This window comes from Sciurus vulgaris, assembly GCF_902686455.1.
Source record: "Sciurus vulgaris genome assembly, chromosome: 6".
Lineage (NCBI taxonomy): Eukaryota > Metazoa > Chordata > Mammalia > Rodentia > Sciuridae > Sciurus > Sciurus vulgaris.
In genome coordinates this window covers 163,676,878-163,702,048 of record NC_136466.1, presented here as the reverse complement: position 1 = coordinate 163,702,048, position 25,171 = coordinate 163,676,878, and the positions used below count along the sequence as shown (strand labels likewise).

The following is a 25,171-nucleotide window of genomic DNA, read 5'->3' as shown; positions in this document are numbered from 1 at the left end:
GGGATTGTTCTATGATACATATTTTGTGGGGGCTCTTAAATGCATTTACTGTGAACTCTTTTCATTTTGATAGCTAAAGAAGAAAAAGTACTTTATTGCAAGCGAGAGACATAACCACATTTATGGTGTAGAACAAAATATGTATTCCAAGTCAGAATAAATTTCTACAAAAGTATAGGTATTCTCCTTTGGCAGGAAATTCTGATAAGCAAGCAACCAGAGGCCAGCCAAGGACAGAGTTCCAGTCCCCAGGAAGGAATGGGGTCACCACAGCACAGTAAGCGTGTGGCGTTAAGGAAGTGCAATGCCATGCCTTCAAGGTGCGGCTCTGATGGAGGGGACAGCCTTCACTGGCTGCAGAGGTAGGGGATGAGGTGGATACTGGCAATCCAAAGAGGAAGAAGACCAGTGGCTAGGTGACAAGTAGAGGTCAGGTCTTGAGAATGCTGAGCTGTACCATCTTGGAGGTTTTCTAACTACCGTCTGGGCTGTCTCCAGAGTCTGAAGATATTGAACCTGCTGCTGGGTGCAGAAGGGACTTCGGGCAGGCCCAGGTAATCCTTCTCTCCCATTCATGTGCTAAGCACCAAAAAGACACAAACAACTATGAAGACTAATGCCCAACCCACTTTTCAAGCAATTTTCCTCATCAGATTAAAATCTGGCTGCATATCACCTGCACACACTGCTTCCTTCCTGCACGCAGCAGAACGCTTTCTAATTTCCTACATCTCGGCCTTGCATACCGTTCTCCAAGTGTTACCACTTGAAACAGAGCAGGGAAAATTTTAAAGCACCCATTTAAATAAGGAATCATAAGCACATTATTTTCTTGTTGAAAATTACCAAAGAAATATTTCCTACCAACTGCAGTCACCATGGAAGAGGCATGCCCTACACCTGGACAGCCTATCTGGGAACTAGTTGAGAATATTTCCCTTGGCTTCTCTTTTGTAAATAGTAATGAAGAAACTAAATGGTATCTGTCCTAACAAGGTCAGGGGCACCTCGGGTTACTGGCAGGGGAGAATTCTGGCTTTCTTGAAAGATGAAATGCCCAAGTCTTCCCCGTCGGAGGGCAGCCTGCCATTGCCGCGACAGTGTGCCATTGAACATGAAGAGAGGTACAGGCTGGGAAAGTGTACAGTTGGCCATTGTTTTCAATGGACTCCAGACAACCTCATTTGCTGTGTATTAATTGAAAGAAACCATTTGTTGTGTGGCTAAAATAGTTTGCTTCTGAAATTTGCTAAGGAATGAGCGCTGATTTCTCAGAAAACTCAAGGCCAAGTTTAATCTTTCCAGCTTTCAGCCTGACATATCGTCCTGTTTTCTAAAGAGTGAAAGCCTTAATGAGACCAAAGCCTGGAGCCGAAGGACTGGCCCTTTCTGCTGAACTGGGGTTAAGGAGAGGGAGCCTCTGCATCGCTTTTCTTATTTCCGAGAAACCGGTTCAAAGGTCAAGCCTAATGGAAGTCTTCAGAAGTTTTATTTTCCTTTGCAGGCTTAATGAAAGGCCCAGAGCTTGACCCAATAAAAGGTGGATTATGAGGCATTCTCAGTTGTTGAAAGAACTTCCATGGTTTTTCCCTTTAAAAGATTCGTATGCAGATCAAAAGACAATGTTTAGGTTTTTCACTAAAATAACACTCACACATATACCCACAGATCCTCCTATATCCTTCATTTCCATTGACAATGAAGCTCTCATTGTTAATTTTTTCTTTTGAACTGAATGATCATCACAGCTATTATTAGTGCACAATAGATCAAAACATGTATGATTATTAAAGCATAGAAATTCTGATATGCAATTATGAAACAAAATTTTATCAAAAATGCATCTTTTAATGAGATGGATGTGGAGTCTTTAAAAATTCATTTATCTTCACAAACAGATGCTATTTATTACTAGAATGAGACAGGTCCTTACAATGCATTCCAATTCTGGTTTCTATGCATGAGACTGTTCCACAACCCTGTTCATGTAAGCATGCAGTGCGATTCGGGAGGAGAGGCTGCTGTTGTTTACGAAGAGGGTGCAGAGGAACCGTGAAAGAGTGTGGTAAGGACATCTGGGGAAGAGCAGTCGTGAGATCCGACACTGTGAAGGTGAGTTCCCTCACCCAGGCCTTCCTTCCCCACCTGACAGCCACTGGTCGAGAGCTTAGCCAAGAGAACGCCTAGTGGGAGCCCCCAAAGCCACCCTTGCCTTGCCGCTCCCTTCCAGGTGTGCCTGGATGTCCCCTCGCTCTCAGGGGGCTGAAAGCAGCTGTGCATCCTTCATCCTCTTGTTCCCCGAGTTTAGCACCAGATCAGGGATTCGAGGCTCCCTTATGTAAGAAAGGTTAATTCTTTATTAAAAAGGCAGAAGGAAAATGAGCAGGCAACACTGACCATCAGACCACAGTTTCTTAAACGAACCCAGAATGAACCGCTGCTGTTAAAATGCAGTCTGCGGGTGGGGTCTGGGATTGCTCACAGCTAACGAGGAGCTCCGAGCCCAGCGTCACTTGGGACACACTTGGGCGTAGAAAGTAGGCTTGAACATGTCCGAGTGCTGCTGAAGGTGTGTGCAACTGAGCCATCTGAGGAGCATCCACCTGACTGGAATAGCACACACGGTGCTCCATGGGGTCAGGAGGAATGGCAACAGAGCAGGAGGGTCCTAAGTCCACATTGAGGGTCTCAGGCTAGTGGGGATGCGCCTGGCTGAGGTTAATTAGAGAAGGATGGATGTGGGGAGTACACTGGGTCTGACGGAGGTCAAGGGCAGGCAGGTAAGGGCAAAGACCAGGGAAAGACATTGCAGCAAGAGACTGAATAAGACTTTGACTCTTATTTGAGCAATTCTGGGATGGAATGGTCCATGCCCTCCCAGCAAGATAAGAACGAATCAACAGGAAAAGGAGTGGGGAGTGGTGTGGGGGGACATTAGGGGTATCTGCATGGGGATAGGAAAGGGGAAGGAGTTGTTCAAAATCTTTGAATGACAAGCTGAAAGTTGTATCTTTTTAAAGAAAACAGATCCTGTGGGAATTTTTTTAAAGGCCAATTACATCTTCCAAAGTCTATACTGTAATGCTATGAAAAGTGAGTTTACATTTTGATAGTATTATCAACTCTTAAATATCTGTATTCTTGAATTCAGATTTTGATCAAACAAGACCCTAAGACTGCAAAAGTCAAATGATCCTAGTACCTTATTATGCCACTAACACAACAATATAATCCAAAGCACATTCATATGGTTTCTAACTTCTGCCATCAACTAAACGTTCTAGCTGAGAGATTTTTCTGGCCATAATATCAGTGTTTCAGACTTTCATGTGTGCAGAGCACATGGGGCCTTGTTCAAATGAAGATCCCGAGGCCTGGGATTCTGCACTGAATCTCAGCATCACACTTTAGAGGGTGAGGTTCTAAAGAAGGTGCTAGCAAGTTTAATTTTGGTAATTCCCATGTTGATTTTTAAGTCGATGATATATTTTAATGTAAAATTCAAAATGTAATAGAGCAAATACTTTATTTCAGTGATTTCAAAACTGAAGGAATTAAATGAAAAAGACGATGGTCCTTATTTCACAGAAAACATTTCATTCCCACATGTGGGCATACCCAATCAAAGTACTAGTGACTTACTGCCTTAGGTTCATTTATTTACACGCACAATGGTACATGTGGAAAATTACAAAACTACCTTTTCTACATTTCATTTTCTATAACCTACACATCCCTTTTTCAAAGTTAGAGCAGATACATGTGTTAACTTGCACAATGTATTGTAAACACTATACAAAGCTCATCTTCACAAAAGGCACATCTATACAAGAAAAATGTCAGGCCAGCTCAAACAGCCTCCCTCTGGGCCTGCTCAGAGCAGATGTCACCCTCCAGTATCCATCTCAGAGAACTGCCTCATGCAGATTCCTGCAGAATCCCACCACAGCAGAATGCCCTTTGGATTCACAGTGACCCAAACCACTCTGCTCAGGGTTGGCAGAGCAGGCAGCCTGGTGAGCAAGCTCAGTCCCCCATGCTTTATCCTGGACACCCCCTCATGGCTCGACAATGGACTCCTGGATTAGTCTTCTAGAGCTACCATAACAAAATGCCCAGACTGGGTGACTCAAACATACTTCTTTTGTCATAGTTCTGGAGACCAGAAGTTCAAAACCAAGGTGCCAGCAGGGTCCATTTCTCCTGAGCTCTCGCTCCTTGGTTTGCAGATGGATGTCCATATTCTCATCCCTCACATGGTCTTTCCTCGGTGCAAGTCCATCCCTGGTGTCCCTTCCTTTTTAATAAGGGCACCAATCCTACCAGATTAGGGCCTCATCCTGATGACCTCATTTTAACTTCGTCACCTCTTCAAAGACTGTATGTATAGATACAGTCACATTCTGAGTGCTGGGATTTGGGATGTTGACACATGAACTAGGGGGACAAAATTCAGTCCAAAATGCCTCTCCCTTGAGCCAGCTGGAATTCAAGGTGCTGGAGATGAACATACACAGGAGAGAGACAGAACCAGAGCAGAGGAAGAAGCCACCGCCAACAGCAGCCCTGGAAGGCAGAGCTGAGAGATGAGGCAGACAGGGTGGGGTCAGAGGGAGGCAGGCAAGGGCAGAGAAGCCCAGAGCCCACAACGCAAGGCCGTGCAGTGGGCCCAGCCCACACTTGCTCTCTGTGCCGTGCTCAGAGTTCCTGCCCAGCTCCAAAGCTGCCTTTGTATCCAGGTCTGTGAGCTGGTTTTCAATGAGACCCTCCTGGCTGAAGCTGCTGAAGCCATTTCCTGTCTCTTTCATACCCCTCTGGAAACTTCCAACAAGCTCCTATTGACTGAGATCCCCAGAGTGCATTCTCCTTCCTTGCAACTTGTAAGTGCTTACTGCCGTGAATGAGCTAATGCAGCATGTTACACACAGGCGCTTCAGTCGAGAGCCGGGGTCTGAATGACAGATGCGTAGCACGGGCGGATGGGCCTAAGGGTCCGGGGGTATGTTGCCTGTTTGCCCTCCTTTTTATTAAAGCAACAGTGTAAGATAATCAAATAGAAACTCCTTTCCTTTCAAAAAATGAAAACATACCAATAGTTCCAGGGTTCAAAGTTACTTATACAGGGCAGGTGCAGTCTGTGTGTGTATATGTGTGGACATACCTGTATGTGTGCATACATGTACGTGCCTCTGCATATACGGTGCACATGGGTCTGCATATGCTTCTGTGTATTTGCATGTGTATGGGTGTATATGTACAAACATGCACACTGCCTAGCAGACACACAGTGTTTGTACTCCTAACGGTCCCATTTACAATATTAGCGATATTGCCTGCTACTTTCAATCTGATTTATGGGAAATTTAAATCTGTTAATGTTGCAGTCATCTTCAAAACAAAGGACAGCATACACATTATGAGGCCCCTGCAGAGACATGTCAGTTTATCTAAAAAAGCCTGAGTTTTGTATTTTCCTCTTTAACGACAGGAGCACTTTAATGCAGTTATACATGTTAATTGCCACTTACCTTAATGAGTTCTCTTCTAATACAACAGAACTTGGCTGGAAATACAGCAGACTTCTTTGTCAAGAAGAAACAGGAAGGGTCCTGTTGCTTTCTGGGAGGAAGGGGGATGCGCTCTCTGTCTGCTTTCTTGATGTTGCTTGAAAGCTTTCTGACACAGGGTCTTTGCAGTGACTACCTTCATACTTAGTGTGAGAGGGAATTGAGTAGAAGTCATGAAATGGAACTTTGGCTCAAGAACAATAGGCACAGTAGGAATGACTGAGGTCATTAAACAGAATTATGTGGTGGCTGGTATAAGCAGTCACTAAAGGGAATTTTAAATAAGAATGCTGCATATAGTCTAATTTAAATTCAGTTTATTTTTAAGCTTCTATGATTTTAAACATGATTATTTCCTATTTATTTCTTAGTTAATAATGCCACCTCATTTTCTCTATGCAAAAGTTTACACTATCCAGAATAGTGCCTGGCAATTTGCAGTCAATAAATATTTGTTGAATGAATGAATAAGAATATCTAAATCTGATCACCATGAGGAAGTATTTCTTGAATAATATGAATATTTTTATTCCATAGAACAATATTGTGCCATCTAATTTTAAAAGCTATTTTACATTTATTCTTTTAACTGAGTCTTAAAGTTATTATAAATTAGGCAATATATTATAACAGACTATTATTGTTATTATTTTACTGGATCATGAGAAAATTTGGGAAAGAGATTAAAGAACTTACTTAGGTAATATATTTGGCAAGTAATAAATGAGGGATAATAAATGATGTTCTTAGAAGTGGTCTTTGGAGCTTCCCACAAAGTTAAGAGAAGCTACTGTTTGTGAATCACATTCAAGTCCATGGGGGATTACCCTGGATCTTTCCTCAGCATCCTGCAGTACAGAGCAGCTTTACAGGGTAGACTGGGGTTTCGGCAAACGGCCCAATTATCAAACAGTCAGAGCTTCACCAGTGTGGGGCTCTTCTCTAGAGAGGGCTTCAAGCTGGTGGCCTGGCCTTGTTCCACTATGGCATTTTAAACAACAGACACAGTGAAGGAACTAAGGAAATAGTGAAGCAGCTTCAGGAAACAGGTGAACAATGAGAAAGTGAGGATACATCTTCCGTTTCTCCCTCCACTGCACGTCGGCACTTAAAAGACGCTTAATGTGCAGCCTCATGGCCCGCTAAGCCTCCCACTGGATGCCTCCTCCTCCTCCTCCTTCCCACCTGCTTCCACCCCCTCTCCATTTTCCTCCTTTTCTTCTTGGAGAAGTTAGTGGCTGCTAGAGCATACGTGGTTCAGCAACCCAGTTAAATTAGTTGAACCTGATCTTCAGTAGATGAAAAAATTAAGTTACTGGACTTGTCAAACTGGAATATATCATGAGCAATGGAATTTCAGTTTAAAGTATATTTTTTCTTACTATAAAATGCTAATTTTCTTTTATCAATGTCAGTACCTCCAAATTAATGAGCACTATTAGCTGCAAAACTCCTCAAGAAGAAATGGGAATTAATTTCCATTAGTTAACAAGTGACAGTCAACTACAACCTGCCTTGCAAGACAATAAATGTTTTGAATGCTCCATTTTTGTCCTCAATTAAATGTTCACAGTCAGATGGTGAAGAAAAGTGACTTATGACATCAAGCCAGATATCAACGCTGGTTTGCATATGACATGACCAAAGGGGATTTCAGCTGTTCAATGGTGATGGAAGAAACAAGGAGTGCTTTAGTAGAGGATTAATTAATTAAAATATCCTAAACATGAAATTGCTTTTCTATAGTAGCGTAAGTGGAAGGGAAAAGGAGAGAGGTTCTTTTAATTAGGAACTGGCAAGCTCTCTGAGAAACGTAGGACACTTAGAACAGCATATGACTTCAAAAGGTAGAGCACAGCTATGTGGTGTCTACTAAACACACAAACCCACAGCCAGAAAGGTGCCTTTCAAAATCTCAGAGCTATCATGACAGGTCCATTTCTGCATGCAAAACAACTCTATGAGTATGTATTCTTAGTTTTTAATACTCTATCAGCATTGATAAAGAGATAGGACAGAAAATACTTTGTTATGATGTGTCCTTTGTAACATTAATAACCAGATATTTATGCAAATTTTATAGATCTTATCTCTGCATCAATGTGCGGAAACCAGTAAATGAATAGATTATGTGTATATGTAAATATAAGTATATGCACATATGTGTACATGCACATACAGTTAGGCATATAATCTGTTTATCAATATGCCACACAGATTGCATTTATATATGCATATACACATACATGAGTGTGTATGTATCTATAATACATAATCTATCCATATCTACACACTTATATCCATACATATAACCAATGTGTACATATATAATACAAATATAATGGATACATATACTCATCGTCTGCCACACACATATAATTAAGTCTAGGGCTCTTAAGATCATCCCAGAAGACAATTCCTGAGGGCTGACTGACCAAATGGGCTAGTTCTGTCACCTGAACTTTCTTGGTTCCTCTTTTCCTGGTTAGGGATCCCTCTGGTGGGAACCAACCTAAGGTAGTAGGGTGCTTTCCCTCATTTCATAATCTCATTCAAGTCAGAACACCTAAAACTTTTCTTTTTGATTTATTTTGAAGCACCAATGCTTCTTTCAATTCCTTTAAGATCACATCCTAGAACTTCAAAAGATGTCAACTGGGAAATGAGCAGGAACACACAGGTTTTAAGTAAAATCTATGCATTTTACTCATACACTGGATTTTGCAGCCTCATCTCTGAGCTTGGATTACAGAGCTGACTCTGGATTTTCAGGCTGCTCTCCTTCTCAAGATTCCTGAGGGAAAGGGGCCCTTGGTTTTGGGTCTTGCATCATTTCAGAGGTGCCTCATTTTTAATATTCACACTCCTGCTGTGTCTTAAGCTTCCAATCATTTCTTTCAAATAAAGATGGAGGCAGATTTCCCTCAACTACAGAGGATTTTTTTTTTCCTCATTAGTAGAGGATTTTTTTTTCCTCATTAGTAGATTCACATATCTGTCATTGCAAAGTGGTTCAAGGACCAACTCCCTCTGAAAGACTCCATGTCCTTTCCTGTATGAGAAATCCCATAGACCACACATGCAACATCACACAGAGCGCCATCATGAGGTGACGGACATTAACCAGGCATGTGTCAGGAAGTATCAGGGTTACTGCATTAACCATGAGTGTGTGGAACAACTGGGTTGGTGCATCAGGGAGGGAGAACTATGCCAGGAAGAGAGAACAGAGTTAGCTTTTGCTACTCTGTGTTGGCTCCAGCTAGTCTGGACGCAGAAAGACCAGAATGTGTGCTGCCCACTTTCGAGATCTGGGACTTGGGTCCTGCAGATCCTTCATGTGGGTGGTGGGATCCATGGACAGTCAGCTGCACTTCAGGCGTGAGCTGCAGGCTCATCTCTGAACTTGGGCTCGAGTCTGCTTTACTGATAATGTGTGGAGTGAAGGGGGCAAAGTAGTTGGCTCCCTAGAGGAAAGTCTGTACACCAGAGAAGCACAAAACAGTCTCCATCCACCATCACAAGTGATGGAGAGCCTGCTAATGGGTCATTAACTAATTAGTACCATGGAGACAGATACCCTTCAGCATGACATCTACCTTTCTTTATTTTTTATATGCTACTTTTCGTTTTTCTCTTCCTTTTTTAAATTTTTTAAAGTTTTTGTTCTAATTGTATATGACAGTGGAATGCATTTATACATTTTGAGGGATCATACATAAATGAAGTGTAATCTCTCACTTTTCTGATTATACAAACTGTAGGACCACACTGGTCACGCAGTCACATTCTTCCATTACCTTCGACCATGCATTGTCATGGAGGCGCCTATGCCAGATCCTGACAGTGCAAATGAGGTGGGAGGTAGGGTCAGAAGTCAGTTATTTTAAAAATGCAGTTGTTTACTCCTCCAAATGGTTTTGAAATCAGGAGGCAAAATAGCAACCCAGAATGGAAAGAATCAACATTGGCACAGACAAGTATATTGTCTGAACATCACTTTCCTTTAAACTGATAAAGGAAGTCTTGAAAAGAAGGGTATTATAAAACAACCAAAAAAAAAAAAAATGTGATTCGTAGAGAAGTCTCGTCTTCGTCCTTCTACTGCTTTGAGTTGTCAGTGATCCCTCCTCCTTCTCCCCTGCTGGCCAAGGCTCTGGTCCTCCCTACAATCAGACAGCTCATGGCCTCTACATCTTCCCACATGTATTCTGTGGATCTGATTCCTCAGTCCCATTCTCAAACAAACTGAGGTGCTTCTGCAGGCAGAGTTAGGAGTTGCTGCAGAAATGGGGGTGATATCAGCAACCACAGCTAAAAATGACTCTCTGATATGGCCGAGATTTCAGAGGTGAAATGATGACATTATGAGAGGTGCTACCTGCTCACGTGTGTCATCCACTGATGGAGATGAACTGGGTGGTAACTCTAGGTAGGTAGGGTACGGCTGGAAGGTGTGCCTTGGGGGTTATATTTTGTCTTCAGTGAGCAGAGCTCTCCTTGCTTCCTGGCCATCTTGTCCTGAGCTGCTTTCCTCCACCATGCCCTTCCCCCTCAGGTCCACAGCAGCGGAGACACCTGTTTATGGACTGAACCTCTGAAACTGTGAGCCCAAATAGACTTTTTCTTTTTTTGCTTTTGTTAGGTATTCTGGTCACAGTGATGAAAAGGCTACATCTCTCATACCTGGAAGTATTCCAGGGCCTTAATATAGTTCATCCTCACAACGATTTTATGAGGAAGGTATTTTCATCGTTTCCACTTCACCTCATGGACACTGAGGACGGTGCAGAGATCATGCCCCAATTGTGATTCACTAAGAATCCTTTCACCCTTGTATTTGATGCCCTTCAGAAGACTGGCCACATCTACTATTTCCCTGGGTGAGGGGCAGTATGCAGCTCAAGGCTGAGAAAAGATGTCCCCTGGGTGAGAGGAAAGAATATTAAAATTTCTACTCATTTATTTAACTAAACATGTCTCAGTAGAAGGTACAACATGGCGGAGTAACTGGGAACACCCTTGCTAGTCCTTGCATGTGGGCACCATGTTGCTGCTGCTGTATGTTGGTCCATGTGAAGATCTGATTTACAGTAATTACTTTTAAACCAGCCCTCACAAAATGAACAAGATTGCGCTAATAATGCAAGCATGTCCAAAAGCCAGAACAATAGCCAAGCTTGCCCAGCTACCAACGCCCAGCACCATGAACATCAGCCTCGTTAACCAGTAAAAATGGTGATGATACACACAGAGCTAACAAATTCAACCACATTGTTCTTAATAAAGAATGCCAGTTATCATGAAAAGGTGAAATAAAATAAAAACTTTTAAGTGTTTAATTTTTAATGTAACCTGTTTTAAGTTCTACCTTCAGTGTACATCTACTTTATAGTGTGCATAGTATATAAGTATGTTGGTGCATGTGTAATCCTTGAATAGTGTCCCCCAAAATTAATGTCTACTCAGAATTTCCTAATGTGGCCTTATTCATGGGGTCTTTATGGATATAATTAACATGAGGTCACAGTAGATTAGGGTGGACTCTGAGTTCAATGACTGGTGTCTTTAGAAGAAGACAAAGGGAGTTAGAAAGTCCAAGAAGAAAGTGTGTGAAGACAGAGACAGAGACTGGAGTGGTGAATCCAAAGCCACAAAATGTCTGGGGCCACCAGAGGTGGGAGGCAAAGAAGGCTCTCCCTTAGAACCTTGGAGGGAAATAGCATGGCTGACATGTTGGTTTCAGACCTCTAGCTTCCAGTTCTGAAAGAATACATTTTATTGATTTAAGGCCACCTCGTTTGTGATAATTAGTTATGGTAGCCATTATTGTTGAATGTTTGTGTCCCCTCTAAATTCAAACATTGAAACCTAATGACCATATTTTCTTTATCCATTCATCTGTTGGAGACACCTAGGTTGGTTCCATAGTTTAGCTATTATGAATTGAGCTACTATAAACATTGATGTGGTTGCCTCACTGGAATGTGCTGATTTTAAGTACTGTGAGTATCAACCAAGGAGTGGGATAGCTGCAACATGTACAATCAGAAAAATGGGAAATTATACTCCATTTATGTATGATTTATCAAAATGCATAAATGCATTGTACTGTCATATATTACTATTAGAATAAATAAAAAATTTAAAAAGAATGGTTAAAAACAAACAAACAAACAAAAAACAAAAAAAGAACGACCAGATTTAGGAGGCAGTTCCTTTGGAGAGGTGATTAGGTCTTGAGGGTAAAGTCCTCATGAATGGGATTAGGATCGACCACAGAGGCCCCTGAGAGCGGCCTGGCCTCTTCCACATCTTCCACCTGAAAACACAGGGTCAGATGGCGCCATCAATGAGGAAGGGCCTCAACAGACACAGTCTGCTGGCACCTGGATCTTGGACTTCCTGGGATTCAGAACATGAGCAGCACATTTCTGTTTCACGCAAGCTACCCAGACTGTGCTATTTTTGTTGTGTCAATCCAAACAGACAAAGACAGTAGCCACAGAAAATAAGCATGCAGTAGTCATAATGAAGGAGAAGATTGCCACGTTTGGAGGTGGAGGCCGGCATTCCAGCCTGTTGTGGGGGTGGACAAGGATGCCAGAGGTCGCCCTGTGCATCCCCCACAGTCCAGCTGAACCAGGCTGGAGCGTTTCCAGGGGGATTTCCCCTCACTCCATTCCCAGCCCTCTGTGCTTTCTAACTGCTCTCTGTGCTTGGAAAGCTTTCTCATGTCTTCCTGAGTAAACACCTTCTGTCCCTCCTGGCATTCAGGAGCCCCTTCACCCCTCTACCGGGCTTCTCTCAGTGCCTCTCATTACTCAGTGCATGAGGGTCACTTCTGGAGGAACCTTTCTCTCCAGGACAACTGTGAAAACTCCATCAAGCATGAGGCCATGTTCAGAGTCCCTCCTAGAACCTTCCAGAGAAAAGTTACCTTGACTGCTTTGACATGAATCTGGAGGAGAGGTGCAGGGAACGAGAGCCACAGGACTCTTTCTCTGCCAGTGGCCACCACATCCGGACAACACCTTGCTGGACATACAGCTTGCCTTTCAAGTTTTCAAGCAACACAGAGCAGAGGTCACAGCAGTGATACCCGCTAGCAAAGTGGGGATCCAGAGAGATTTCTGTAGTACCACTTATGGACTCCTCTCATAAGAAGTGATGTCAAGCCCCTCATGAAAGTCAAAAAGAAAACTGAAACACTGAGGGAAGTACAGCTGATTCACAGCTTTGCAGAAGACACATGAGGAAAGAAAGGCATCTCGGTTGATGATACTGACATCAATACTCACAGCAGTTAGGAACACAGGGTTAGAAATCAGTCAGATTTGGGTTCAATTTCTAGGTCTCTGGGTCTCAGTTTCATCATATGTAAAACAGCCTTATTAGAAGTCCTGTGATAGGGATTTGGGAAATAGGAAATTAAATAATTAATATGTAAAGTTTAACCCTGAGTGTGACTGTATTACATATTAATAATTTTAACTGTCATTGTAACCATGATCAGTTATGGGCATACTCTTATCTTACTTTCATGAAAACCCACAATAAGCCCCGGTTGGTCCACAGGAACAACACAGGAACATTTATTCTCTTTCTGTACTTGCTGGTGAGATCTGAGACTGACCTGGGAGGGACACTGACCTCTGCAGATCTACCCCACAGCTCCTGGCATGAGGGCAGCTTGTACAGGGACAGGAGTCCTGGGATAGGTGGGACCTTCAGTACCTGCTGTTCTTAGAGAAGGAACAGGCACATTCTCATGTGACTTCAAAGGGCGGAGACAAGATCAGGGGATGAGCTTACAAGAGATGCAGATTTGTAGCTGTTTATACAGATGTGTGGGAGATCTGAATGACTCAAAGAAAACAAGTAGGCTGAGTCCAGAGGAGGCGAGTGGCTGCTTTACTTTACTTCCAGAAAGTGAGTGTCCAGCTGCCAGCTATGGGCCCAAGTGAGTAAGTGCCTTCCAGGGTTGTTTCCCGACACTGTGAATCCCCTCTGACGTTCCAGTTAAATAAAGGAGTATTGAGCATCTGAGTTAAAAGCACGCTCCCCAGGGACTCATCACCCAAGTGAACTGGACTGTGAAGAATATTATATGTTTTATTGCAAACATTTCAGCAATGTTACTGAAGGACATGATAACTTCAACTGCACAGCAATAGTATCTAAACCTTAAGATTTAAAACATATTTTTCAAACTTCACTTTTTTTTTCTTTTGCAGAAGGAACCCATTTTATTTCACCCATGACATTGTTGTACATAAAATGATTTGCTAAGAGCCATTGTTACTGAGGGAGGTTGAGTCGATAGAGCTTTTTACAGGCCAGTTTGGTAATAATTAGCCAAATTTTAAATGTGTATCTTTTAACCAGTAGTTATTCTTTTAATTTAATGCAAGGAAATAATTGAGTAATGGACAAGAATATTTTGTACAAAAATATTCATTGTTTTGTGTTATTATAGGAAAAAACTGAAAATCATCTAGTATTTTAACACTATATTTTGCTTTCTGAACATTCAATTCACTACATATTATGTGTGTGTGAGTTGCAAACTGTTAAACAATAAAAAAGCAGCATTTGAAAAAACATTTTTCTTACTGAGGTTTACATAATAATAAAATATTTAGAAGCAATAGTATTTAATGAGATCCAATAATATAATGTCCATAATAACTTTCAGTAACACCTCAATACAGTAGAAATATACATACTATAGTGACACAACCACATCAATGTTTATAACAACTCAATTCACCATAGCTAAGCTATGGAACCAACCTAGATGCCCTTCAACAGATGAATGGATAAAGAAAATGTGAGATATATGTATGTATGTATATATATATATATATATATATATATACAATTAAATATTATTTAGCTTTAAAGAATAACATCATGGCATTTGCTGGTAAATGGATGGAGCTGGAGAATATGCTAAGTGAAATAAGCCAAACCCAGAAAACCAAAGGCTAAATGTTTTCTCTGAATTATGCAGATGCTAATTCACAATAAGAGGGGAGGCATTAGGGAAGAATAGAGTTGCTTTAGATTAGGTAGAGGGGAGTGAAGGGAGGGGAAGGGGTGTGGGGTAGGAATAATAGTAGAGTGAAACAGACATTATTACCTCATGTACGTATATGAGTGCTGACCGATGTGATCCTACAAATTGTATAATCAGAAAAATGAGAGATTCATTTATGTATGATCTATCCCTGATAAGTGGAGAATGATATATAATGACGGTGGGGGGGTGGGGAGTGAGAGAAGAATAGAGGAACTTTAGATTATGTAGAAGGAAATAAGAGGGAGGGGGTATTAAAAATGGTAGAATGAGACAGACATCATTATCCTGTGTACATGTATGATTATATGAATGGTGTGAATCTACATTGTGTACAATCACAGAAACGAAATGATGTACCCCATTTGTGTACAATGAATCAAAATGCAATCTGTAAAAAATTAAAAATAAATAATTTTAAAATGGATAAATGCATTGTACTGTCATGTACAACAAATTAGAACAAAAGAATTTTAAAAAGAAAAAATAAATATACAGATAATTCCTTAAAAGTTCTTATTTTTATATTATGGATGAAGTCTATGATTTAAAATAACTCCAAGGAGAATATATTTGATGAACTGATTGAAAATTCAGTTGCTAATTTGGGTCCAGTATCTGCATTAAAAATATGCCATTAGAGCATTTTTCCATTATGATAAATAACAAAAAGAAAGTTATATTGTAAATCACATTTGCATCAGGTGAGATTTCTTTTGGCATGTGTGAAAAATTGCTTTTGAGATAGCATACATCAAGACGTACAATGCCCTGAAAAGGGATTAATCAAACATAATTAAAGGATACTGTGACTGCTATAATTTATGCATCACATTGGTGAACTGTCTTGGCTGTAGCTTCTCTTCTTTTGTAGGCAAGAACACTCATTATATCCTCAGTACTCTGGAATATCAGTCTTGCTATACGTTATTCTAGTAACTTCATTAATCACATTTTCAAAATACGAATGTTGTCATGACTCACCACTCCTGACACCACAGGCACCTCTTTCATATGATTTAATCTCAGAAGTTGTATTTGACACACATGTTCAGAAACAGGAACATATAAGCCTTAATACTGGGCACAGCATCCAAATATGTATTTGTTCTGTCAATAATCCTTAGGAAAGTCACATGGATAATAGCATACCATTCCAAAATAAAGGCATCTTAAAAACAAAACATACCTGTAAAGTTAATTTTATATGTATATAAAACTATTTTCTCAGTGAACACCAACTTGAAAAGGGAAACTGGATTTTTACCAACCCTTTGGTAAAAGGCTTCTGTGCACTCTTTGTTGGTGTCTCTGATTAGGGCAGTTAAAAGCAAAAAAGACCAAAATTCTGCCACAGATCCTCATAACTGAGCCAACCTTCAACAGGAAAAATCCAACCTTTCAACAATCCCTTTGCATCCCGTGACTCAGTAACTCAAAGCAAACATGGTGTCTCTGGCTTAAAGTCCAATGAATGGATTGAGGCTCTCCTGACTCCAAATTCGTAGTTTAAAATAACAAATTTGACCAAAAACTTCTCCCTGAGTAATAGCATAGCCCCTTAAAAGAGAAAAGATACTGGTCTTTAATAAGGTGAAAACGGTGCATATGGAAAAAGAACTAAAATCCCAGCAGAGACACATACCTAGTGCAGAGTTAGTGCTGCTCCTTCTTCCCAGGTTCTCCATCCACGAACCCCTCTCTACACCCACCCCTCCTCTGAAAAATGACAAAGACCTTAATACAGTGTCTCCATTTCCTTTCTATTTTTGGTAAAGAAGCAAAATATTCATGCCAAAACATGTTGCAGAGTGCACTGACTGGCCTGCGTGCCCACCTGCCACAGGGTGACCATCCCAAAGTCACATCATGCTTCTTAATCAAGGCACTGCCCGTGGGACACCTCGCAAAGGAGGATTTATCAAAGACATATGAAAACAGACCAAAACTGTCATGTGCTATAAACCTCTGTTTGTAATGGTAAAAGAGGCTTACATGGTTTGGTGTTTAATGATACGTCAAACTTCTGACCCATCCTCTTCAGTACCCGTAGGTATAAATGTGTGAAAAAAGTCAAAAAGGTGGAAAAAGTTTAAATCATAAGTCATAATGTGAAGGACAAAAAGTAAACAATTTCGAGCCTTAGAAGTTAAGTGTACTAGTTTTGGTAATATTTGCTTATGAAGAATAAAAATTCATTTTAAAGGAAAATGCAAAAAAATTATGTTTTGAAATAAGCATTACCATTTTAGATTCGTAGCCAATATTCTCCTATTCACTCTAACAGTTCTTGTTGGTTACTCTTTCTGGTTTATAGCAAGCACTCAATAAATGTAAGTGACATAATCCATAACTTGAAAGGTAAGAGCCATGACAATATACGGAAAGAAGAAAAAAGACTATAAAAGTGGCAGTAATATAAGATGGGAAGGTATGCCATTTAATAAAACGTATTTAATATACCAAATAAAATACAGAAGCTAAGTGGCAGCTAGAGAAATAAAAATTTGTTTCTTATAATCTAAATTTCCCTAATATGAAAATGTAAAGCCTTTCCATTAGAGATAACATGTTTATTCTCAATTGAAATATACACTGTTAAATACAAGCAAGCCAATTCAAGGATATATTCTCCTGCTTCAGATTTCTCAAGGGTTTACTATTGTATTTCTACATATTTTCAGTTGCATGTTCAGAAAAATTACTTGAAAATAGAGAGTGTAGAAGTATTTTCCTAAGAATATTCTAATGGTACATGCTCAGAATACTTAAACATTTAGGATAGATTTCAGGACCAAGACTACAGAGACTGCTGTTGACACTGAAAATCTAGAAAACCAGGGCAGGAAGCACTGTTGATGTAAGTATATTTCTGATTTGTAGTCCTTAAGAGTAAGCATTTATTAAAATTGAATTGTATAACGGAGGTTATACCAAATATGGTATTTAGCAAGACCCTTCCAAGTGGGTTTGATCTGTACTAAAGTAGTTGTCTCAAAGAATACCATAGACGATAACGTTCTGCTTTTTATGTTTGTAGAATTGATTTCTTCTTGCTAAAGAATGTATGCAAACTTCTCAATGTAGTACATTGAAATCTGTGTGCTCTGTTAGTGGAAATTCCTCAAGACAAATTTTAAGTTTCCACCAGGGTCAAGCCACACACCCTTCCATAAAGATGTACCGGAAATTTGACATTTCTATCACGTTCACAGATGCAGATATGTATTTATGGGGCTCTATCTGCATAAAGCCAATGGCTATGAATAAAACATCATTTAACTCTACAGGGAGTAAATTGCAACCTCAGAAGTAGAACATCACTAAAACCTTTGCGGCTGTTGGAAGAAAGAAAGTGAAAAAGAAACACACTTCACGACAATAATATCTTTAATGTACTATGTCCAAGTTTTTATCAATCCCCAAATTGCTTCATCTGTTCTCAGACACAGACAAATGAGGTTCATATGGAATTTCTAAATTTATAATTTTTAGAATAACTTGGGAGGTGCTCTCTTTACACTGTGATAAATGGGAAGACCCAAGGTGACAAAGGCTGCGTCCACCGAGACAAAAGCACACTTCTTAGGCCAGGATACTGGAAGCCAAGGGACACAACCTCCCCTCGCCTGCCCTAGTTTCCACTGCATCACAGAGCGCTCCTCTTGATCTCTCAATGGCTGAAACCTCAGCCCTGCAAGTTGTTCTCATCAAAAGATCTTTAGTTTTGTTTTGTTTTGAGATAGGGTCTTGCTATGTTGCCCAGACTGGTCTTAAACTCCTGGGCTCAAGTGATCCTCCTGCCTCAGCCTCCCACGTAGATGTGACTCCATGTGTGCACCACTGCACGTGGCTTTGCGATCATTATTTCTTGATACTGAATCATGACCTCCTAGGGATCCATCGTGAATACCCATATTCCAAAGAAAAGTACAAGACCCAAGTAAAGACACCTCTTTCCTATTTAGCCAGTGACATGAATGCTTCAGTGGTGGAAAAATATTATAATACTACTGAACCACCAACCAGTTATAAAACCTCTTCCAACATCACAGGTATGAGAAAAAGGGTTGTACCCACCTGGGATCTTTCTGAATGCTGTCGATGGACGGGGACCTGGCCAAGGTGCCTTCGGGTGGGAGGGCAGGGCCGGATTTGCTGTAAGGAGACTCAACAGAGGGACAATACTGCAGCTGTCGGTAGGGGTCCGCGTAGTTGGAGGCGGGGCCGGCGGCATAGCTGGCCCTCTGGAAGGTGGCTGCGGCTGCACTCTGTGGCCCGTGCTGACTGCCTGTGCGCTGCAAGGGGACGGAGTCGACACCGGGGGAAGATGGGGCTAGGACAGGAAAGTAGGGACAAAGTAAAAAATTGAGGACCTGCTCACAGAAACGGTTAACCAGGTCTAGGCAGGGGGGAACATTACACACATAAAAAATAGGGGTTCGAAAGAATAAAAAAGATTAATCTGTCATAGCTGAACCACACAGTCAATATTATCCAGTCAAATGACAATTAGCATGCTATTTCAGAAACCCACACTACATGAACTGGGCAGGGATCCGTTCCTTACACGTATATTGCTAATTGATACCCAAGGGCAGGTGCGTTCAACTGAAAGGTGAGCTGTGCCACAGTCCAGGGAACATTCCAGAAGGTGGACAGTTTCACAGCTGAAGAGGAGGGCATTTGGGATGCAGTCATTCAGGTAACACTGCATGCATGTCATGAAGGGCTTGGAACAAATTTAGAAATGGAGCTGATTTCCCTGAACAGAGGAAAATAAGGAGGAGGCCAGGATGTATGAGTCAGGTGGGCTCGTATTCTCATGAGTAGCAGCAGGCACCCCATGGGGGCTGCTCCAGTTTCTGTGCAGTAACTCCCTGCAGATGTGTATGTGCTTCCTTCTCAAGCAGAGCGGTGGCAGGTACAAATGCGTGTGGTGAAGGGCAGGCTTGTGGGAGACGGGACCCCGACCGCCAGGCAGACAGAATGATGGGCGGACTCAGCTGTTCCAAAGAGGACGTGGCACCAGCTACTAACATCAGTCTATTTCCAAACAGAACCTCGTTTTTTTTGTTTCCTTCCTAAGCTCTTTTTAGATCGTTTATGTCATTATTTTTATCTGGTTCTCAAAATGTTTAACCTCTAAAGTTTGATAGATACAATGAAATTAGCACCTTTCAGACCAATACAAAGTGAGTTATTTATTGCTCCAACCGCTGTCATCTGTGATCAATACCCACCCACATGCTGTCCAGCACTATGCATCAGAATATTTCCAAATTACGGCCAGTGTCCTGATATGACCACCGATCCATGACTGCTCTAATGGAATTAGATTTTAGTCATAAATCCCACCTACAACTCTGACTTCTTGAGCATGCCTTAGAGCTTACTTTAGCCTCTCTCACATTAAGGAATATATGCCATACTAGACACCAAACACATGTCACATGGAGAAGTAATTGTTAAAAAAGGTAAGGGAAGGTTGGGGGTGTAGCTCGGCCCAGCCAGTGTGAGGCCTGGGTTAAATACCCAGAAAAGAAAAAAAGAAAAGAAAATTAAAGAAAAGAAAAGAAAGAAAGAAAGAAAGGAAGGAAGGAAGGAAGGAAGGAAGAAAGAAAGAAAGAGAAAACTGTGTTGAAGTGATACTAAGTTGCTAAGTGAATTGGAGGAATCTATTCTAAAACAGAGAACAGGTTCTTAAATACAGTCAGGGTTTCTGTTTTCCAATGAACTTTCAACACTTGATCTTAACATAACCAAAAATTAGATTACATGATAAAATGACACAATGGAAACTACAAAAATATTTAAGATAAATTTTCTAAATGAAAGTGAGTCTCTTCCTAGAGAAGTATTTTGAAATGATGAGGGTTGCCTTGATATATAAGTTTCAAGAAGAATCAGATTAGATTAATAAACATCACCTTCACAATCAGAAAATCTGCTTTATGGCTCTAGTCAATTTCTTAAGTATTAATAATTTCTCCAAATTATTGCTAAGATGTCTAATTAAAACTCACATTTTAACAATTCTAAACAATGTGCTTTATGTGATGGCTAAAGTAGTCTAAAATCTAGCCAAGTACACAAAGGTAAACAAAATTTCACCTTCTTTAAGAGTGGTGATAGGGCTGGGGCTGTAGTTCAGTGGTAGAGCACTTGCCTAGCATGTGGGTTTGATCCTCAGCATCATAAAATAAATGAATAAAATAAAGGTGTTGTGTCCATCTGTAACTAAAAATATTAAAAAAAAAAAAAAAGAGTTTTGTGCTAACCTGGCCAGAAAACCAAGGGTAAAAGGAGAAAACTAAGCACACCTGACATTTTCTCAAAGTGGATTTTTTTTTTTTTTTGGTTCAGGAAACTAAATATTAATGTTCAATCTTGCTGAAAATGGTTTTCAGACAAAAGCCCTCATCTACACCAAAGTATTCATTATTAATACATTATACACAACGGTTGACAGGAAAGGAGGACAGAGTGCAGAGAAAAGGAAACGACGCAGAGGTCTAGAGAACACAGTTGTTATTGTTGTGTGCATGTGTGTGCGTGCGTGTGTAAGAGGAACAGAGATGGAACAATAGAGTGCCCTCACACTCTCTCAAAGGCTCCTCAGGTAAGAGAATGCATAACGTGACGGAGGGAGTTCAGGACAAGCACTGCCAAAGAGCAGACCCCAAACTGAAGACGAGAAGCGGATCACACTGTGAACACAGGTGTGAAATTCCATCAAAAGGAAGCAGGAAGGCAAGGACTCGGGATGGGAAGGAAGAGAGGGTGGAGCAGTTTCAGGAAGTTAGTAGGTTCCTGTCTGTCTTACAGTTGGCCTTTTCCACGGCAATGCCATCAACTCCTGTGCAGCTTTGCTTCGAGTTAGGGAACTGAGTTCCTGTTCCAGCCTCGGACAGTCCTCAGCACTGAGCGAGGCAGCAAGCTCTCCAGGTGCAGTGTCAAAGCTGTCCAGAGAACCACGTGGCTTCATGGAATCACCACTTGATTGAAATGCAGGAGAAGCATCAAATATCCAGATCGGAGAACACGCTAAACAAACAAGCAAAGCTACCACCATTGCCACTGCTGAACTCAATACTATCAGACAAGGGACTGCACCGAGGGCCACCGGCACAAGGTCCTTTCCTGACCAGTTGCTCCTGGGTGACCGTGTGGACCCACATTTCCTCCAAGAGCCAAGCAGAGGATAAATGTCACTCTCACTTTACAGATGGGAAACTGAGGCACAGAGAGATGAAATCACATGGCGAGGTTTGGCTGAGACCTGACAGGACAGGAACTCAACCCTGTGGTCAGCCTGTCTCCAGATTCTTTGCTTATGACCACCATGGTTGTTGGACCAAGTTTAAAACCTCAAAGATGCATGCTACTGAATTATCCGATATAGTGTGAAGACTTAGGAAAAATGATGAGAAGTCTAAAACTAAGGGAAATATCTGCTAAAGATAGAGAGGAGGTGGGATTACAATAGGAACTAATCAACAGAATATAGTATTATATTGACAAAAATTATTACAAATTGGTGTGTCAACTCATTTACAGAACTTTTCACTAAACTGAATTTACTCCGATAAAAAAAAAATATACAGAAAAAAGCCCAGGGGACTGGGCTTCATCAGCTCTGCAAACACACCCCTCCCACCTGCTCTGAAAACAGCCTCCTCCCCTCAGTGAGCCTAAATTTTGAATGAATGGCCCTTCAAAAGTATCACCCAAATACCCGACTGAAACTTCTTTTAGGTCTCAAGAAATAAAATAGGTGATGGAAATTTTGAAATAGAAAATCAGAATTCAAATTGGTGCTGCTAACTTGAAACAAATGTGAGACTGATCCATGCAAGAAAATATCAATATGTCAGTGGGTGGGGGACATATATATTAAAGAATGGATTCTAAAATCATACAGAACAAAATGTGTGAGGATCAAACTGATTGCAAACCAAACATCAGTGATGTAACTATAAAATTCATTATTTTTAAAAAAGTATACATAAAAAATGTTTCCATGACTTCACGAGATCATGGTTTACTTTGAGTACATGAAAAGTGATAGACCCCTAACGTATAGCAAATGTTAAATAAGTAAGCTGCTATTATTAGCATTAGCATTAAAATGTTGAAACTGAAAGGACTGTACATAAGGAATAGGGGTGAATACTGCAATGTTTGGGGTTCAAGCTCTCCCCTTTTTGGTGGATTTTTCAGGTTTTGGTGTGGCTTCTACAAATCAGGCCTGTCCATCAATAAGGATAAATGAATACTGGTGTGCTATTGCACGTTCCTTCAATACGTGTTCCCCTTAATCTCTGTACAGCTGAACATGTCTCTTATTTGAGCTCCACTGACCTCCTCTTGGATGACTTCATCCAACAAACCCCTCAAGGCAAACATCTGCAGGGGCCTGGGCTTCATCAGCTCTGCAAACTCACCCCTCCCCACCTGCTCTGCAAACAGCCTCCTCCCCTCGGTGAGCTCTTCAACTCCATGGACAGTGCCTTTGGTCACTCTGGGGACACCGAGCAGGAGATGCTTCTGCAGCTGACTTGACACCAACATCACCTATGCTGTTCATGAAATTATCTGTCTGTTTTCTGTACAGCTATACAAATAAAGCCCCAGTTCATCAAGGAAAAACAAAGAGATGTTTTAGCTGTTACAGTCGAAAGAGGAGGCGAGGCATCTTTTTTTTTTTTTAAATAAAAAGGAAGCATTCTGCTTTATGAATGATGGTGACAAGCATTATTTACTGAAAAGGGGAAAGAGCATGGGAAAAAAATACAAGAATCTGAGAACACGGTGAGAACCTTGTTGGGAGGAATGTAAAGTAGGGTTAGACAAAGAGGAAGAGAACATTTCTCTTTTTATATTATTTGCTTTACTTTTGTATTGAAAGAATGGACATTTTTTTAAGCTGTCTGTTTTATCTCAACTCCCTAAGGTTTCCCTCCCAGTAATGGGAACAAAGCCCTTAAAGCTGTTCTCTGTTCCCAAACAGAGAGTAAAAGAGTAAATTGAGCCTGATAGCCAGATAGTGCTCAAACAGTAGGATTACCAGAAACTATTGACCAGAATCTACAGCCTGTTGTAAAACATTGTGAAACATGTTGTCAGCAAACCCAGACCCCCTTTGAAATTTCCTGGCAGCCTTGTTCCCCCTTTTCCCTTTCATGTGTGACCCCTCCCGATGTGTGGTTTCTGCCTTTATAAACCTACAAGATTTTCTGCTAGGGACTCGACTCCTGGAGTTGGGTCCCAGCGCGCTGGAATAAACACCTCTTGCGGTTTGCATCAAGTGACGCCTCCTGCGGTTGATTGGGGTTGCCATCCATCCATGGGACAGAGTTGGGGTTTCCTTTTTGGGGGGCCTTACAGTATATATTTGCAAACACAGACAAATGTGAAAGCATAGCACACATTTGTAAGTGTGATCTTGATTAATACAAAGGTGATTAAAGACAGCTCAGAAAAAAATACGGCTTAAGTGACAGATATGGCCTACATGCTCTTAGAGAGAGGTCAAACCCATCACTGCAGAGATCAGAACCTCAGTACCCAGGTCAGCTTACCCTATAACACAGCCCTCAAGAGCTGCATTGTAACTGTCTCCCACTTTTCTGTACGTGGCACAAGCTGACCCTAAACTCACTGGGAAAATACTCAAGGGTAAACTTAACAGAATCTCTCAACTTCACATATTATCTCTGTGGGGAGACGCATTTAATGCATGATGATTAGTCGTCATGGAATATTATTAGTGTCGATGTTGTTTTCACTGCTTTGATTGAGGAAGAAGATATTGAAAACATCAGCAAAGGGCAAACAGTCCCACAACAGTGGTTCACAAACTACACGAGTCTGTGAATGTATCGTAGGTGTATTTTAAGGAGAAAACGAAATAAAATTCTCTCCTGAACAGTTTCTACAGTTTTCTTTTGTTATGATGCTTGAAGAATCTAAAAGTGCATGTTGTTCATTAGGTACTCACAATATAAATTCATAGGAAAAAAAATCAACAAATGATTAATAGAAATAGGATCATTTTGATACATAGTAGTGATGACTACTATGTTATTAATGTTATAGCTATGCAAGTACAATGTAAACTGAATGGATAAAGCAAAAAAATTCATGTCTAATTCTACATACGTATGCGTTTTGCACATATTTAAATGTATACCCAATGCTATATAATTTGACCTCTAATTTATAGTGTGTGTAAAGAGAGTTTTGTGATGACAATGTGGTCATCTTTCTGACATTTTTAGTTTTGAGTGTACAAGAAGGGTGCAATTGTCAATATTTAAGCAGAGCTTCCTGCTGTTCCAGCCATCGTGTAAGCAGCTTACACACACTGCCTCACTTACTGAGCACAGAAGCCCAGGTGGCAGGTACCATTACACCTATACCACCTCCTCATCTCTCAGGTGAGCAGCTGGAGGAGACTGGATTCCAACTCAGTTTGACCCCAGTCTCTGCCTGTTTCTCCCCCTCTAATACACTCTGA

General features: G+C 41.0%; 1 protein-coding gene across 6 annotated transcripts in view; it reads right to left on the bottom strand.

Annotated features, from left to right (window-relative positions):
* CTNND2 (catenin delta 2) overlaps positions 1-25,171 on the bottom strand; it is a 904,448-nt gene that overhangs the window by 340,728 nt on the left and 538,549 nt on the right. For all 6 annotated transcript variants that reach the window (XM_079145292.1, XM_079145294.1, XM_079145293.1 and 3 more), the window contains one exon: positions 18,730-18,985. In XM_079145292.1, coding sequence (XP_079001418.1) covers positions 18,730-18,985 — 256 coding nt within the window. The remainder of the gene's footprint in view (positions 1-18,729; positions 18,986-25,171) is intronic.